This window comes from Aptenodytes forsteri, unplaced genomic scaffold, assembly GCF_000699145.1.
Source record: "Aptenodytes forsteri isolate BGI_AS27 unplaced genomic scaffold, ASM69914v1 Scaffold299, whole genome shotgun sequence".
Taxonomy (NCBI): Eukaryota; Metazoa; Chordata; class Aves; order Sphenisciformes; family Spheniscidae; genus Aptenodytes; species Aptenodytes forsteri.
The window spans coordinates 1,536,310-1,551,246 of record NW_008794154.1 but is presented as its reverse complement, the minus strand read 5'-3'; the positions used below and the strand labels follow the sequence as shown (position 1 = coordinate 1,551,246).

The 14,937-nt window shown below is 44.1% G+C and overlaps 2 protein-coding genes across 2 annotated transcripts in view; one reads left to right on the top strand and one right to left on the bottom strand.

Moving 5' to 3' along the window:
* Positions 1-2,614, top strand: part of IL12A (interleukin 12A) — a 7,243-nt gene extending 4,629 nt beyond the window's left edge. Inside the window, exons 2-5 of the mRNA XM_009279461.1 lie at positions 1,068-1,175; positions 1,279-1,320; positions 1,424-1,528; positions 2,447-2,614. Coding sequence (XP_009277736.1) covers positions 1,068-1,175; positions 1,279-1,320; positions 1,424-1,528; positions 2,447-2,614 — 423 coding nt within the window. The remainder of the gene's footprint in view (positions 1-1,067; positions 1,176-1,278; positions 1,321-1,423; positions 1,529-2,446) is intronic.
* Positions 2,615-3,480: 866 nt separating this feature from the next.
* CARD8 (caspase recruitment domain family member 8) overlaps positions 3,481-14,937 on the bottom strand; it is a 14,364-nt gene continuing 2,907 nt past the window's right edge. Inside the window, exons 2-16 of the mRNA XM_019471976.1 lie at positions 13,890-13,921; positions 13,512-13,565; positions 12,867-12,917; positions 11,167-11,214; positions 11,034-11,077; positions 10,866-10,915; positions 9,868-10,088; positions 9,530-9,780; positions 8,756-8,890; positions 8,324-8,462; positions 7,792-7,845; positions 7,599-7,682; positions 6,226-6,495; positions 4,990-5,063; positions 3,481-3,669 (exon numbers count right to left, since the gene is read on the bottom strand). Of these exons, the coding sequence (XP_019327521.1) occupies positions 3,481-3,669; positions 4,990-5,063; positions 6,226-6,495; positions 7,599-7,682; positions 7,792-7,845; positions 8,324-8,462; positions 8,756-8,890; positions 9,530-9,780; positions 9,868-10,088; positions 10,866-10,915; positions 11,034-11,077; positions 11,167-11,214; positions 12,867-12,917; positions 13,512-13,565; positions 13,890-13,921 (1,696 nt within the window). The remainder of the gene's footprint in view (positions 3,670-4,989; positions 5,064-6,225; positions 6,496-7,598; positions 7,683-7,791; positions 7,846-8,323; positions 8,463-8,755; positions 8,891-9,529; positions 9,781-9,867; positions 10,089-10,865; positions 10,916-11,033; positions 11,078-11,166; positions 11,215-12,866; positions 12,918-13,511; positions 13,566-13,889; positions 13,922-14,937) is intronic.

The following is a 14,937-nucleotide window of genomic DNA, read 5'->3' as shown; positions in this document are numbered from 1 at the left end:
GAGCAATGGGGCGGGGGGGTGGCGGGTTGGAGAGGGGACATGGGCAGGCGGTGATGGGACAGTGATGGTACCCAGGAGGGCGGTGATGGGGCAGTGATGGTACCCAGGCGGGTGGTGATGGTACCCAGGAGGGCGGTGATGGGTTGGTGAGGGTGCCCATGTGGGCAGAAGCTCTCTGTAGGCTCCCTTTAAGACTCTATACCTGGTCTTTGCTTTCATTCCTCCCCTGGCCAGCCCTTAAGGATGGGGATATGCTCAGGTGTCTTTCTCAGCCCTTACTCAGTGCAGCCCCACAGAAACACACACACCATTAGTGGCGCCAGCAATGCATCAACAGCTCATTTGAGCGCTTTGGTTTTGAACATGCTCTTTTTCTAAGGCCCCTGCAGAGCTAGCTCAGGAAATACTTGCTCCCGACTTTGTTGTTATGTTTGCATGTTGTTGCTGGTGTCGTTGGTTTGGTGCTGTAGCAACTTTCCATACTAAAGCCCCCCGGCAGTAGTGCCAAGGGGATTTTTTTTTTTTTTGCTAAAATTCCCTGCTATTGTTGCAAGTTTCATCTCGGAGAACCACAAAACCCCCACCACTAAATAGGTGCATTGTTCCCACACTTGCAGTGGGTCAGTGAGCACTGTTAAATGTCTATGCAGATCGTATTAGTTATTTTTCACTTTCTAAGAGATACTTTACATTTGAAACTATAGTGACATAAAGTTTTCAATAGATTCAATGTCTGAGAGAGTAATTCAAAGTAATGGAGATAGTGCAATTCGCAACAACATATAAAACAAATCTGTGCAAAGCCTGAGCTTATTCCCATTAAACACAACTGCCACATGCATTTCAGTCTCTCAGTCTATTTGCTAGCTGTCTTATTTAACCATAGTCCTCACACAGCCTCATTCCTAGGATCCAGCTAAGTGCAGACAGCTGTGATGCATCACTTACAATTTTGTGTATTTACATATATATATACACACACACATATATATATATATATATACACACACACACACAGTACCGTGAAGCTGAGTCAATGACCCTTTTTTATTCCTTTTTTAACACAGGAGCTCAGCACGCTGGGATTTGAATGTACCCTTGAAGAGGTTGATCTTGAAGATATCACTAAGAATCAAATCAACACGATAAAAGCTTGCACATCTGAGAATCCAGGGGTAAAAAAAATATATGAAGTTTCAGCATCATATTTTCATGGAACAGCTGTATAACTCGCACTTCCACAAAATCACCATGTCTCATTTCTTCTTCAATTTGCAGACTGAAAACTGTCCGGCACTAGAAAGATCTACTTTTGATACGGTAAATTGCAAGTTTCCCAGAAGAACCCCTTCTTTTGCTTGTTGTATGTTTAAAGCATTTAACAACAGATTCCTGCATTTCCTAATAATTCCGACTTTTGCAGAGTAAATGCCTGCAGGGCATCTATGAGGATCTGAATGCCTACAGGGCAGAGCTGAAGAACTTCAGTGATCAAAAGGTGCTGGCAACTATTGATGAAATGATGAAAGTAAGTATTTCTGTCTCCTTCCTTTCTACTATTTCTGTCTTAAACCAGAGTTTTTAATCCAGCGTGCTCCGTTCTGGTCAGTCAAATAGTGACCTTTCTTTAATCTGGTAATTTAAAAAATTGTCTGTTACTGTTTTTCCTAGAAGGGGCTTGATTCTTATGAATTGTGTGTTTCACTTCATATTTTTGCCTTGCCGATATGGTCAACACGTCAGGACTCAGATGTACAGTTCCTTAGCAGCCCTCCTTCTTTCACACTGCTCTGCTCTCGCAAGGAGACGGGGTACAGGATTTTCTGCCAGTTCCTCAGAGAACTCAAAAATAGAGTAAAAGGATACAGGGACATCGCTCTATTTCTCTCCCAAATACATATATGATAATATGTATTATCATATCATATGAATCATATGATCATATGATCATATGAAATATGATACACCTGCTATACTGAATATGAAATAGGATGTATGAACTTTGATTAATATTATTAGTGAGTACAGGGAATAGATGTTAAAAGCTTGTTTGTTTGTTTAACAAAAGCTACTTAAAAAAAAATTAATTGCCTTTGTATTGACACAGCATCTCCCAATAGCCTGGAGATTCTGGCCACGGGCAGATGAGCCCAGTCTAAGGAGTCGCTAGATAAAGCTGGCTGTAGGCTTATTATTTAAAAAGCATCTTCATTCCTGGGCAGAAAAAGCCTTTGTGCATGAATGGACATTTTTGTCTCAAGGAAAGTATGGCTGCACATCCTAAGTCTATTAAATATATCATTAAATATTTCAAATTTTTCACTTATGAGAATACATTCTTATTTCTAGGTTTTGTCATTTATCACTCAGGGGGTGAAAAATCTAAAGAGGTTTTTGTTTTAGCCACTTTCTGGTGATAGTTTGTAATGCCCCTACCTCTTCCCAGGCCCTGAAGACCAGCAGCAGGAGCGTGCTGCAGCCACCAGCAGGCGCAGGGCTGACCTCCTTCAATGAGAGGATGAGGCTCTGCAGCATCCTTCATGCCTTCCAAATCCGCACAGTCACCATCAACAGGATGATGAACTACCTGACCTCTCCGGAGAGCTCGCTGTAAGCGCCCAGCCCTCCAGCACTTTGGGTAGAAGTTTGACCTAAGGATGTTTTGGAGAAAAAATAGTAGGATCAGTATCCTGCAAGGTGGTTGGGGACATTTTAGGAACCGTATTTCAGAGCCTCTTACATATCACATTTTAGCGAGCTGTTGTCAGTGCCTTTTAAGCCATTGTTTTCTAAATTTCTAGAAAATAAGCTACATCATAGTACCGAAATGTTCTCAAACCACCTAACACTCAACTGTAATTTGTCTTAATGGTTTTATTTATTCAGCTGTAATTTTCAGAAATTGAAACATATTTATAATAATCAACTTATTTATTACGATATTCCTTGTTTATTCTATTTATTGCCTAATAAAATTAAAGTTTGCATAAAAAATGTGGTGACTTTTTTTTTCTTCCTTGAGATATAGCATGAATACTTTTAAAATACTTTGAATATTGCTGGCATGTAAAAGTATACCATAGTAACATTCAGCACTGGTATCATATTTTAAAATCCTGTTTCCGTCTTGTTACTTATGTCAGATGTGTTTCTTGTGGATTTTCCCTCAGACTGAGCACTCAAAGCAACCCACGCGATTTCCTCCTCATTTACAGTGATTTTCCAGCCAGTTACATAGTTGCCAGGGTGAAATCCTGGCCCCACCAAAATCAATGGCTAAATTGTTTGTTTCAGTGAGGCGAAGATTTATAGGTAGCTTTGAAGGCCAGGAGGGATGCCGGGATGATTATCTTCCCAATTCCTGCCCGCAGTACTTAAGCCAGCCCAGCGTCCATCCCCTCTTCGGTGGATCTGCCCTTGGCCAAGCAGTGACTTTGGCCATGTCCCAGCCAGCTCCCAGGCTGCCTCCACTGCCTCTCGTCACCCCATCAGCACCTTGTTCTTCAGCTCTCTCCCTTTGCTTGGTTTCTCCAAGCTCTGCCCTCCCATCACTTTGGGGACCCCCAAGTAGCCCCCTTTGATGCCGAGGGGCTGGTGGGACTCCCTGCTCTTCCAGATGCCAAGGGGACAGCTGCCGTCCTCATCCTCTTCCCCAAGTGTTGGGGTTACCTGCACACCACACCAGCTCTTAAAATGTAATCTTATACATTCCCAGAGCTTTCTAATGGAACCAGAGCCATGGTCCCTGCTCCCACAGACCACCCACCACGTAGATCAAGTTGTAAGGTAAGAGCAACCTCGTGCAACTGTAACGTTTTAATTCCTTGTGCCTGCAAGAACTGGACAAAGCCAAACTGAAGACCCCAGAAATACAATATACTTTTTTTTTTTTAAAGGTTCTTGATTTTGATTTAAAGAACTTGAGGGTTGAAGACCTTATCAGCTCTTTTGATCATCACCTGCTACACTATCCAGTTACCCTCATTATTACAAATAAGCATCTTATTTCCAGCTTAGATTTACTGATTTCTGCTTCTGACCAGAGGGTCCTATTAGAGTTTTGTTTTTTATCGGATATCTTAAAGGTCCCCCTGATAGCAATTTCCACCCGCTTGTCCCAGAGAGAAGAGCCAAAGGCAGCTCTGCCCAGGGATGGAGAGCCCCACACAAGCCTCCCTGCCTCCCACAGCTTTTTTCCCCACTAAAAGCCCCATTGGCAGAAGAGCCCGTGAGGTCCTGGGCACCGACACAGCCCTTTTCCTTGGCCACCCCCTGGGAGGTATGCAGCAGTAGAGCATCACGGGTTGGAAAGATGGCCCACAGCATACAACAGCCTTGAACATTTCATTCCAATGGCTTAAAAAAAACCCAACAAACAACCTTATGTAAATAGTGTAAATGTTTCCTTTTTAATCCTTATTTTTTAAAAGTATGCTTTTTCTTTCATAAACATACACAGAGGAAGATGCTCAAAAGAATCCCGTGTCTTTAAAAACAATCTCCTGTATCAGGTCACCACTCTCTTCTGCAGATAACATTATTTCCAAATCTTTTTCATTTCTGTAATACGTGCATTGCCGACAGAGTAACAGCCTTCACAGAGATTTTGGCTTCTCCCATTTTTGTTTAAGCACCTAATTCTATTCAAGTTAAAATTAATGAAGTAAAAAAAAAGTATAAAAAGTTTATAATACAAAAAAAATTATACAACATAAAAAATTATCTCATAAAAATTGAGACAGACTATACAGAAAAGAGTGAAGAAGAAATTCCCAGCGAAAATTCAAAGCTGCCTGGAGTTAATAGTGGTGCTCCCGTGACACCAGTCTTCAGGTTTTTAGAAAACAGAACCACAGCTTAAGAAGGACTGAATGTACACGAGTATATACAGTAATTATGTATATATACAGTGATTATGCAAAGGAATTTATCTGCAAGTTTAGGATTATTCTTCCCTGATCTTGGGCATCTGTGAGAAATACAACGTACCTCATGATTTTGGCAGTTCAATATTTTTCTTAAGGGGACAAAAGTTTCTGCATGACTTTTCTCCCTGTCTTTCCCTGATGGAAATAAAAACGTTTCCAGATAATGATCATATACCTGAACAAGGTAAACTGATTTCTTCCAGTGTTCGTGTCTTTTGGGACTTGCTCAAATGAGACAAAGCTGGGTGGCAGTGTTGGGTTTCCCCGTACATGAAGCCCAGCACTCTCGGCCACAATGCCGGGATCCACCGCGTGAGTAATTGCTCCTGAAAGTCTTACGTGTGCTTATATCCGCACAAAATTTCATTCACATTTCTTGCAAAGATCCTGCCTAAACTTTCCGCTGAGTGATGATGCCTTGCATCTTCCTTCCCGAATCTCAGCGAGATCCCGGGGAAGCAGCTGGAGAAGCGTAATGGCTGGCTGGGGAAGCTCCCACCACGTTCCTTCTAGCTGCGGCTTCACCAGCTCAGCACCGAGCCAAGAAACCTGAGGAAAGGAACACGCACAAACACACACAGATTATCTGATCTCTACAAGTTACTGCAATATTCAAGTTGAATAATAAATGCATTAAAAGCCTATGACACAGCACAAGGCTATGGCAACAGACAGGTTTGTGAGGGTCAGATGAGCGAGCGAGCACGAGCAGCTCTCCACCAAACAGAAAAAAATATGTTTAGTTTTTGAGAAAGATTCCCCTTGGCTGGCTGAGTTCTTAGCCCACTGAACAACTTTGGTTTGCACAAAGTGAACCGAACATAAGGAGTCCCCCAGAAATCAGTGGGAGCACCCATGGGCAGTAAGGAAATACATACACACACACGTCTGCAGGACCGAACCGTTAAGTCATCCGTCAGGGGAAGGTGTTAATTAACCCTTCCTAAAATACGTAAGAGTAAAGACCCAAACATCTCTTCTTTGGAGTTCCTGAGAGAATCAAGAATCGGTTTGGGTATATAACGCTGACTGGTTTGGCCATGACAGCTAGGTCATGCTAAGAGTACTCTCAACACAGTCAGTGCAAAAATATTATTCATTTTGTATCAGTTTCTGAAGGGAAGTATAAAAATGCCACAAGAAAGAAAGTCATTGCTAATATCAGAAGGGAGACGATTTTGACCTACGCAGTAAAACACGTACTATGTATTCAGTAAACTCTCTGATGCAAATTCTTAAAATACATCTGAAACACACTGATGTAATTAAATAAACAAATACAATGGGAAGGCGATACCTTGTAGGGCTTGCAGTATCTCATAGGACGCTTTTTCACAGAGACTTCTGTACAAAGCTTCTGCAGTTCCGTTGCTTTGCTCTCTGTCTCTCCACTTGCTTAGCACCAGAAATTTTTGCATATTAACTTCTTCTTCCGTTGCCTGAATCTGCTCAATGTCTTTCATTTCCATCTGAAGACACTCAATGGCAATTTCTCTCCACTGCCTACCAAACAACTTTGCGATCACCATCAGCTGTTGATCCGTTAAGATTTTTGTTGCAATTACATCTGAAAAGACATAGAACAAAAATCAGATTTAACATTGCTCTTCTCATTAAACTTGTAACTAAATGACACTATCAGTTCTGTGCATGGCCAGGGGACATACGATGAAGGTGATCTTATCATTCGGATTATCCAGCAAGGTCAGAGCCAAGCGCTGGAGGACTAAGAAGCCTGGCTCATGAAGATGAAAACATCTGATTGCATGCTGGCTGCTGTAAAGGATTTTTTTCCCATTTATAAGCAGCTATTAATCTAGTAGGAAAAACTGTACGAACTGTATGTTAGGTTATCAAGCACTCAGAGATTTTGAGACGTGTAACGTTAAGGCCATGCTAAGCACTCACTACCTCCTGGCAAGTTCAGATGCCAGTTTTTCTTGAAAGCTACAGCTGCTACAGATGTTTGTTTTTCCTTTAATTACAATGGCTCAGAAGTCTCAGCCCACGCGGTTACACGGACTGAGCCGCTTTCCTCCTCAGTGTCACCAGTTACACATAAAACTGAGGTTTTGAAGGATGGAAGCTCTCCCTCTGGTGGCTACATGCATCCATAAACAAACACCTACATGGCTACTTTTGCTGAGTTTTTTTTGTTATTTATTGAACTAACATTATTTCCTCTGTATTTTTTCCAAGTAACTATTAGCAAATGAGTAGTTTCTGGGTGGGAGCTCCCAGATACCAAGCATTTCTGACCATCAGAACATCACACGTCAACAATAAACAGGAGATGATTTTTTTTTAGAAAAATTCAGCCTATTATGGCTCAGGAGGTATCCCAAATGCAAAATCTGAGACACGTAGCAGAAACCTCTTTCAAAAGCAGCCACTATTTCCCAGTCTTAGAAGACAATACCATTTTAGCTGACTCTTACAAAGCAAATTTCCTAGCTGCTTCTCCCCATTTACTTACCGAATGAATGACAAAGTGTACCGAAGTATACAAATGCAGGTACAAATCCTGCATCTACAATAGCAGCACTTTCTCCTCCTATATTTCATGCTCAGATTCGTGGAAGTCTTTAAAAAAGTGAGCTCAGGTTCAATTCACGGGATGCAAAAAAACCCCTCAAACCTGTTATTTTAAATGACGCAGAAATGCTCTACCTGCAGTATTGCCGGTCTTCTGCTTTTTGCTACGGAGCTCGTCTTCTTCCAAAATGCTGATGGCTGGTTTCCGTTTTTTGACACCTAAGAAGCAATGAGAGGTGATGTTACTTCTTTCGTATCACTTGAGCTACAAGAGCAAGCGAGGTACACAGAAAATAAGCAACCCCAACTTATCTTCAAATTGACTTACTGACTGCGCTTCTTTTCTGCTCGTTTTTGTTCTGATCGTAATGTATCCAGTCACCTGGTAAACAGTTTTCAGAGGAAACAAAAGGTGAGGTAGGAATTCCCATTGCTATGCTCTACGTCCAACAGTTCTCGGGCACAAAACCAAGCTGTTGGGTGGATTCCTGCTGCTGAGCTAAGATTTTATATAATGAGGTGATTTTTCCCCTTTTATCCAATGTGCTGCAGCACGCCATTTATGATATGCAATAGAGATTGCATATTATGCCTAATAACTAAAACTAAAGCGGAGCATCCTCCTGCACACCCCACCGCCCCGAAGCCTTTGCCTGTTGGCTCATGAGGGATTCTGCAGGTTACTGCAACATACACTACATGACCTCCCAGAGCTCTTCTCTTTGTGTTTTATCACTTTCAGCTCCAGACCTCGTGATTTTAACAGCAGGAATTTCGGTGCATCTAAGGGCTGAATTATATCCCAACTCCTGCATCTTTTCAGCAGGAACAAACTAGTCCTGGGAAGACCAAAGACTCACTCTCTCTTAGTTTTGCTTTCCATACGGTCGCATCAGACTCCAGCTCAACCAAAGACAAGGTGAAGTCGTCGGGTTTCTCCAAATAGACTTCAATGTAACTTTTTAGTTTCAAAAGAGATCCATCAACAAATTCAATTTCCTATAAAATGTAAGTATGTTAAAAATAAACATTTATCCAAACATAAACAGAAGAGGAGTATTTGGCTATTGGCACAGATCTGAGTCCAACTCTAATCTCCCCAGAGTTTTGCTGTTGACTTTGGCGTCAGGATTTCATCCCAAAATTTTTGGGCTGTAAGAGGCAAATGCTTTCTGCAGCAATGGCAAATGAATGTGAAAAATGCCCTTAATACTAGTGCAGGAAAAGCCATTTTGCACCACATTTCTAATTCAGCTGCAATGCATGAAATGAGGGTTGTGTAAGGGACTTACCTCTGGAGTTATTTCAGCTTCTGGCTCACAAACTAATCTATACCTCTTTCCTTTCTGTAGTAATTTCTGGCATACAGGGGGCTTGTCAATTCTAATGAATTTCTTATTTGAATGTTTTACGGCTCTTGAGATATCCTAAAATTTAAAAATACAATTTAAAGGTTACTTGCCTCAGTAAAGGAATTAACATTTAAAACCTGGGCTAGTGTGTCTCCTTGAGCTTTTCTCTGTCCCCAGCTCTATGAAATGGCCGCGACCTGTTCCACATGGCAAACTTTACAGAAAGCTGTGCACTAAACACCACGCTCAAAAAACATCAAATAAACTTCTTCAACTGTTGTGCTACATGGGTGAAATTAGATAGAAGAGTTTGCAACCTGAAAAAAAGGAAGGTTATTTGTTGCTGCCTTCTCCTAGTGTTTGCCTATATATTGTAGGGGGGAATGGGTGAGAGGACAAGAAGCTCTCTCAGGTACAAATCCTGAGTTCCGTGGATTTTGGTGGCAAACAGGTTTCTGATGTATTTCTTTTATATAGCAGCTTGTGAGTGAGCATGTGGGCCAGTATACTTCCTTAAATATCATATCCTAACTTGGTGGACCTTTTCGGTATGGAAGTCTCATTATATTTATGTATAACATATATATATTATTATTGCATGCAAACACTGGGGCGAGAGAAGAACATCTCTTCGCCATACCCCATCCTCAACGTAGCACCCCCATAACCCACCCTGCCATATTTCTACATCACACCACCCTACACAAGCCATACCTTTATAAAGGAGTCGTTGTTTGTAGCCACATAGACCCGAAAGGATAAGGAGGGATGCTCGTCAACGACTTTGTAGAGGATGACAGCGCCATGGTACTGCACCGGCTCCTGGCTCTGGATGAGTGGTCCCACCGGCGAGAGAGAGCTCACCAGCCACTTCACGTGCGAGGCCGAGTAGTCGGCGGAGGGCTCGATGGCTGCGCTCTCGCCTTTGATGTGCAAAACCTTGAAGGCCATGCCAGCGCCATGATCTATGGGAACACAGGGCCATCTCAGTGCCTCCTGTGCTGGGGAGCTGGCAGCCTCCCGCACCCACCAGGCCGGTGGCCGGCACTCACCGCCGAGGCAGAGGGAGTGGGGAAACTGGATGGAGGTGAGAGCAGAGGCTGAGTCGCAGCGCACGTCGAAGAGGGGGCCGCCCACAATCCATGGCTTTTCCACAAGGTTGGCATATTTGCTCCAGGATAAGAGGGAATATGTGATTTTGACGGCCCCCGTTACCTCAAAAATCAAGCCCGTGAGGCTGCACTGGTAAGTCCCCTCTGCGTCCAGCTGCACCCTGCCGTGGGCAAGAGTGACCTGGTTAGTTTAGTTTCCACTGCCTAGTAAATACCGTAACAATGTGGTTTGCAAGGGATAACAGAGAAACTCCCTTCCCAACAAGCACAGAGCACTTTATCTGAATAGCACAGAAGCCACAACAATGTTTTTTCTCCAGTCTCTATGTTTAAACTGTCACTGGAGTGTTAAAAACTGGCTGAGAGGACCCAGCCAGTGCATGCAAAATAGCTGTAATGAATATTTTGCATAACGTTTCCTGCAAATGAGGCAGCTGCTTTTACACAAAGGGCTCAGCCCAGCTCCTATCGACATCGGAGACAACATCGTACACTGACAACATCAACATCATACATGGACATCACCAACATCACACACTGATGGCAACTTCCGAGCCAGAGAGAGGGAGCACAAGGCTGGCGTCCAACGAAAAATGCAAGGTCAGTGCAAATGGGGAGGATGAGTACTCCTGTGAAACAGGGTAAGACCCCTCATGTGTGTCCAGACTAAAAAAAAGCACATAAAAATGTGCCTGATGTTAATTACCGCAGTGAAACAAGGCAGGCAGGAAGCCGTCCTAAGAGCTTTCTTGGACCGGGACCTGCAGGCAGCATGGGCAGCTGCTCTAAATTGTTTATTTTTAAGGATTTGGGGGCATCCGTTATAACTCCAAATGTATTTGTGCAGCAAATCAGTCTTTTTCCCACTTAAACTGAAGAAAGAAGTATTTTGATGAGAACAATATAAATGTATACCCATTGTATTAATAAAAACATACACATGTTGTCCTCCAGAAAGTCTCCTGGGGGTCAGTTGCTCCTTCTGGTCCTATATAAATAGATAAAAGAAAAATACATATTTAAAAAGGTGATGAGAGAGCAGAATTACAATTTGCAGATTATCTCATGCAAAATGGGGGGGGAGGGGGGCAGGTTTATAAACATACGTTTTCATTTCTGCAATGCTTGCAGGGTGGCAGACAGTTCACTCCTAGTGAGAAAACAGGAAGATCAGCTCATTAAAAGCAAAGTAATTAAACACTCAGAAAAAACCCCAACCCTCAAGAGGTCTGTTACTACCTGATTCATTGCAGTGCGGTAGCGTTTCCTTCTCCTCTTGTTCTTCATCTACAAAAAAGAAGTTTACAGCAAATACCTCAGCCTCCAGCAGGTTTCTGCTCCCATATTCAGCAAGGACAACCCACTAGTTTAATTTGCTTACATTAAAAAATACCTAAGGAGAGTATTCCTAAGACTAAGTTCTTACAGGCACACTTGCACACTTGTGTGTGCAGGCTTTGCACAGCGTGGGGATGAAGCTGAACATCAGGATACAACATTTGTCAAGAGCTCATAACTTGCCCAAACTGCTGGAAATTTTCACAGGGGTTAAAAAAAGACTCGTCCCCACAATGAGTCTCAACGTGCCAAGTACAAAGTTCAACCACCCAGCATGGAAGCTGGCAACAGCAGTTCCCAGTGAGCAGGTAACCACACTATTTGCAGCATATTTGTCCCTAAAGTGATTTAGAAGTGCCTGAATCCTCCTTACTAACCCCCAGCACAACAGAAAGCAAGCAGAGCTGACATATCCAGTAAAAGCTTTTAGCCCAAAGGGTGGATTTTGCAGAAGCTGAGTGACAGAGCTGTTGTGACAAGGTGTGAGGACGGGCTGGCTGCTGGCGTGCAGGGGCACAGGCTCTGTGCTGCTCGTTCCTGCTCCCCATCCCACCAATACCCCCCCCCTGCAAGCAGGGACTCCAGCCGGGCTGTCCAAATGTCATCCTGGGACATCAACACCCTCCTGGGCAGGCAGATGTGGGAGAGGCAGAAAATGTATTGCTGCAGTGAACAGCCTGGAAAATGTCAGGCAAACACCCGCCAGCACGTTGGCTCCCTTCCCACAGCAATGCTATTTCAGTCCCCGAGCTGCAGCGGGATTGCAGTGACCCAGGGCCACCCATGACGCGCGGGTGAGGAAGGGTGCCTCAGGTCTGTCCACCATCTCCCTGCACCCACAGCCCTGCGCCGGGCTCCATTCGCAAACAGAGACAGCAAGCGTGCACCGCGCATGCACCCCACGCACTCCCCATTCCTGGGTATGCTCTCTAGCAAATAGTTTTACCGAAAGACATGGAGGTGATGGCTGGGCCAGCACTAAATCACTCTCTTGCCCCCATATATCATTACCCTCGTGCATCTCTTATCCATGTTGGCTTCCTCATGCCTTGCAAGGCAGATATAAGGAACAAAATAGAAGCACGCTTACCCGACCTTCTTCCATCTGACTCCTCCGCATCTGATGAGAAAAAGCTTTGTAATTATTTAACTAAGACTATCAATCTTGCATGAAACCAGAATAAACTGCTGGTGGTGTAACCCATGTAAGTGCAAACCCGCAGGCTCTTCATCAACAGCAAACGCTTCCTTTAATTCTTTTCCTGTCCATCCTGTTTTGTCACTTTTGCTGCCAACTTTTAAGCAGATTTATAGCCTCTTGGTGTTTGGACAACTACTGTGGTGTAAAAACATCTGCATGTATTGTGTCTATGAGGCCAAAGTGACATTAGCCACTGCTCCTCTATTATTGCTCTGCTCAAAACTGAGCAGCTAGGAAATCATTTGCTCACAAAAATACCATTCTGCTTTTCAGCATGCAGTCACTAAATTAACAGTCTTATACAATAACCCTGAGACTATTCCCATGAAAAGCAGCTGGTTTAAACCGAACATACATTCTCAAAAGGGAGAAAATACATAAATCGCAACACGATGCTCACCTGACTCCTCTTCTGAGCTACTGCTGGAGCTGTTTTCGGAACTGTCCTCTCCTTAACAAAATTACACCCCATTAGTCACAGGCAGAATGAAATAAAGCAATGCCACGGGTAAGTAAAAGGATACATCTAGAAGTGTAAATACATCAGGTTGGTCAGCAAGTTAGATAATATAACAAGGTAGAAAAAATACTTAGGCAGAGAGGAGCATCAGAGTATCAAATCCCAGCATCGGAGGAGACTTAGGGGTCACCCAGGCCCTTCTGAAGGGTATGTGTGATGTTCAAGATGCTTAATTTTCATGTTTTATACAACCTGGGACTATTTTGGAGCTTCACTCTTGGCACGTCCCAGTTCACCCAGCTAAATTATGGTTTTCCGTGACATGCATGTGAGGTGGGAGAAGCATTGGTGGGAGTTGGTGTGTCCCACCAGTGACATGACTCATGGGTATGTGCTATACGCAGCTTTAATAAGTGATTCTTACAAATGCAAGTTGAAGAGAAACCAGTATTGCAAAGCAAGTGACTTGAGGACTTGCAGCAGTGTCTACACTGTGGTTTTATCACGGTGCGGGGAAATGGCATGTGCACGGCCAGCCACGCCATCCCGTGCGTGGGGAAAGCCATCAGCCACACGTGTGCTCACCCGCTGGGTGCTCCTCGGCTGAGCCCTCTCCCTCTGCACTGCCGGCCACCACCTCTGCAAGAGAAAAGCAAAAGAAAAATCTCTGCAAAAGATAAAGACCTCTGCAAAAGAGAAAATTGGGAGATATAAGCTTGAAAAAGATTTAACTCTTCTGTTGGCATTTTTGTACTATGCAGGTCAGAGGAAGGGAATAAATAGCAAAGGAATATGAATTTTAAAAATGAGTATTAAAAAATCAAAACTCTTATCCATTAAACTAAGGCATTACACTGCGTTTTTTAAAGCCAGCTGTTATAAAATTGTCATTTCAATTCCAAAGGATGGGCATTTCTCATAACAAAGCCATTTGAAGTGCTGTATTTCACAAAATTACCATACCTTTTTCATCTGAAGAGAGGGACTCAGCTCCACTGGAAGACAAAACGGGAAATACTTGAGCAGATCCATCAGTCCTTTGCCGTGCTTCCACACAAGCGGGCATTTACCCACCTCCCTGCCCGCTGGCATCGCTCCCTGGCTTTGGCCAGGGAATCGGAGATTATAAGGTAATTTTGGATGGGGGGTTAGGGATTGAAAATTAATTTTCTCTAACATGACCCATGGCCCTGGCTCTCGCCCTGGCCCACAGGGATGCCTGGCGCTGTTGCACATCTTTCCCACCGGCACAAGCCCTCGGCCCCGGCCCCTTTTGCAAAGCACCCGGAGTTTGTGTGCCAGGCACCCGTCGGTTTTGGTGGCAATCCAACCAATCTTCTTCAGCAAGGCATGAAGCTCAGATAAACATGGTGGCTCAGACGTGGCAGGTGACTCGCATTTGTGCCTGTGGCAAATTTGTGGCACGTGGCAAATTCAGACCAACCTTCAGTCTCCATTCGCTCTTGAAAAGGGGAAATGTGCTGGTTTTATCATTTACAGATAAAGATCAGGTCTGGAAATCCTTCTGTGGAGCTCCACAAAGCTCCACAATGTCCTCCCTGCGGCCCCACCAAATAACCACTATAAAAGCTGCTGCTGAGGAAGGGAATCGCCCTGGGCGCAGTTACCATAAACCAGCAAGTGACATCCAGCTCTTCATCGCTTTGGTGGCACGAACAAATATCCCAGCCCCTCCACCCTGCCAGCGGCCAGCTGGAATGGCAGCCATATGCCATGCGGGCAGGGAAAGATCAAATATTCCCTCACTCTTTGGAGGCAGGTGAGGGATTTCAGTGCCGCCCTGGCGATGCCGAAGGATGCTGGCAATGGCGAAGCCAAGCTGCGGCAGTTGCTCTTCAGCAGCTCAGCTCAGGAGGCCGATTTTGACCATCCCAGGCTGCCTGCCATGCATCCACAGGCCATCCTCTCTGGGCCCCAGCTCCTCAGGACGCACCCAGCAGCTGAGTGGGCATCACCATGGTGGTCAGAGCCTCAGCCGCCGCTGCCGCCC